Raw genomic sequence first — 2,106 nt, 5'->3', positions numbered from 1 at the left:
TTGGAGCGTCTCGATTCGGTCCTCGGGGGTAAGAAGGGGTGCTCTCTGATTGAAGAAGATTGGAGAAAAAAGCCGCGCTCACCCGATCTAGGGTAGACTTGAAGTCGTCTAGAATGACTGTGTCACACAGGTATTTGGACACAAGAGCAAACTCGTACCGCTAGAGTCAGTAAGCAGAACAGGCTTCGTTAATAAGCAGAGCACACCTTCCAAATAGGTTCCACGCCAGTGGGAATGGCGAGGTGGACCGCACCGAGGACGTCAAAACTATCCACAATGGTCAAAATCACCGAGATGACCAGCAGGGTCATCATGATGCCGAAGCGGGGACTTGTGCGAATGAGGTCACAGAAAGTACATCGATATGCATGCTTAATATTGTAAAACAGCAAGCAGGTCGCGATGATCCACCAGGGATCCCTTCATCCCCAAAGTTAGCACCGCAGAAAATCACGAGTTTAACATGGGGGCTGCGGCCGAGAGCAGGCCTACCGGAACAAGGGCTCAAAATATCTTGTTGTTATGAAGAGAGGCTTATTATAGTTAAAGAAGGCAAAGTTTGCGTAGCCTTCTAGGATCCAGTATGACTGTGCTAGCAGCAGGGTTGCTAGATAGAACCGACTGCCCCAAATATTAAAGAACGATCGAGCCTTCATCCAGGCAATAAGATTATGTAAAGCTGCCGATGCATTCAGACTGACAGCGCTGGCCGATAAGTACCAGCCATATGCTGGTTCATGCAGAAAGATGAATGTCCCGTGGAAAGCAGCCAGTAGTAACTAAAGCTTTCAGGATAAGCTCATCATTCATAATTGGACAAGACAATTTACCTCAATGATGATGAGTTTATGAATGACCCTCTTTGATTTCATATTTGCTGCGGTAATCACAGTCATGACAGCTAGGGAGCCTACCAGAAAACCTTGCCCCCAGCCTTCCAGGACCAGACTGTTGGTATCTTGTGGGCGGCTAGGGCTGGCATTGGATGAAGAAACTATAGGTGCCATATGGTCGAGCCCCTTGAGCCAGCGGCGAAAGATTTATCGAGAATCGGACGACCATTTCAGCATTAATGCGTTTATATACAGGTTCACAGAAGTGGATACCAGCCTTTTCAAACCTTGACTCTAGTACTGCTTCGACAGTGGCCAGCGGTTACAGTGTGGCAAACAATTTGCTGGGGCAGGTTGTACTAATCACTTTTGGTCTGTTGTATCTTATCTTGAACTCTTACTGACACCTTATCAAAAGTGCTGCTAGGTTGTTCGTAAGAGGCTCTGATGATCTACTGATACCACATTTTATATATTGCATGCCGCTTTAGCAGGGAAGTTGATCAGCGTACCAGGGGTGCTGGTGCCATAGCTCGCAGATTATGGCTCAGCCTCTCGAATAACATGGCATGTATCACTGTTATTCACACTACAAGCCGAAAGAAGTACTCTACAGTACCGTTATGTTTTTTTGCCGGTGATAAAAAGTCCTATGATCGGGATAAGGCATCTGTGGGCCATTCCTAACCCAGGAATACACACAACAAACGATGGTTGTGACCGTAATCTGCGCAGATAAATCCTTTCGTCTGCAAAGGTAGTAGGTATGATAACTAACTTTCCCGCCAGGCACATTAAATACATGCAATGCTTGGAGCAGGCCAATGTACTCTTTTGTAGTGCACATTTCGATCAGCGCATAGAGCAGACAAAACATTTTGAACAAGCATAGCACTAACGGCGATGGCTGGAGCCTGAGGTCCACTGTATGAATGGTAATCGCCCCCGTTATTTGAGTCCAGCTCTTTTTCCTTCGCTGCCAAAAACCCCGGCGTCAATTTAACCGCCCAGTGGGCCGAACAACCACTGGTTCTCGCTTCATCTTCCAGCGCTACTGAAAGATACGCAGAGTCCAGAAGGTAGGATATCCTCCATCTCTTGGAATATGCTGCACTTAACACTTTTTTCCCGCTTGGCGCTTTGGTTCATGAGGCTCCAATACATGCTGACAACTGTCCCTCTGCAGACCACGAATAGTCATCAATAGGATTGGACGACAGTGGTAATGCTTACAGTAGTCTTGGGTAACTCACGCGAACACAATTCCAGCTGT

The 2,106-nt window shown here is 47.0% G+C and overlaps 1 protein-coding gene across 1 annotated transcript; it reads right to left on the bottom strand.

The window, feature by feature from the left end:
* ASPBRDRAFT_84760 (uncharacterized protein) lies at positions 1-1,007 on the bottom strand (the record flags this gene model as incomplete). The annotated part of the gene is made up of 4 exons (XM_067629499.1): positions 1-151; positions 207-420; positions 493-779; positions 831-1,007. Coding segments are annotated over 4 exons (829 nt in total), but the record flags the coding sequence as incomplete, so codon positions are not given.
* Positions 1,008-2,106: the final 1,099 nt, after the last annotated feature.

Source organism: Aspergillus brasiliensis (assembly GCF_001889945.1).
Source record: "Aspergillus brasiliensis CBS 101740 unplaced genomic scaffold ASPBRscaffold_77, whole genome shotgun sequence".
Taxonomy (NCBI): Eukaryota; Fungi; Ascomycota; class Eurotiomycetes; order Eurotiales; family Aspergillaceae; genus Aspergillus; species Aspergillus brasiliensis.
The sequence above is the reverse complement of the archived record's forward strand: the minus strand, read 5'-3'. Positions and strand labels throughout refer to the sequence as shown.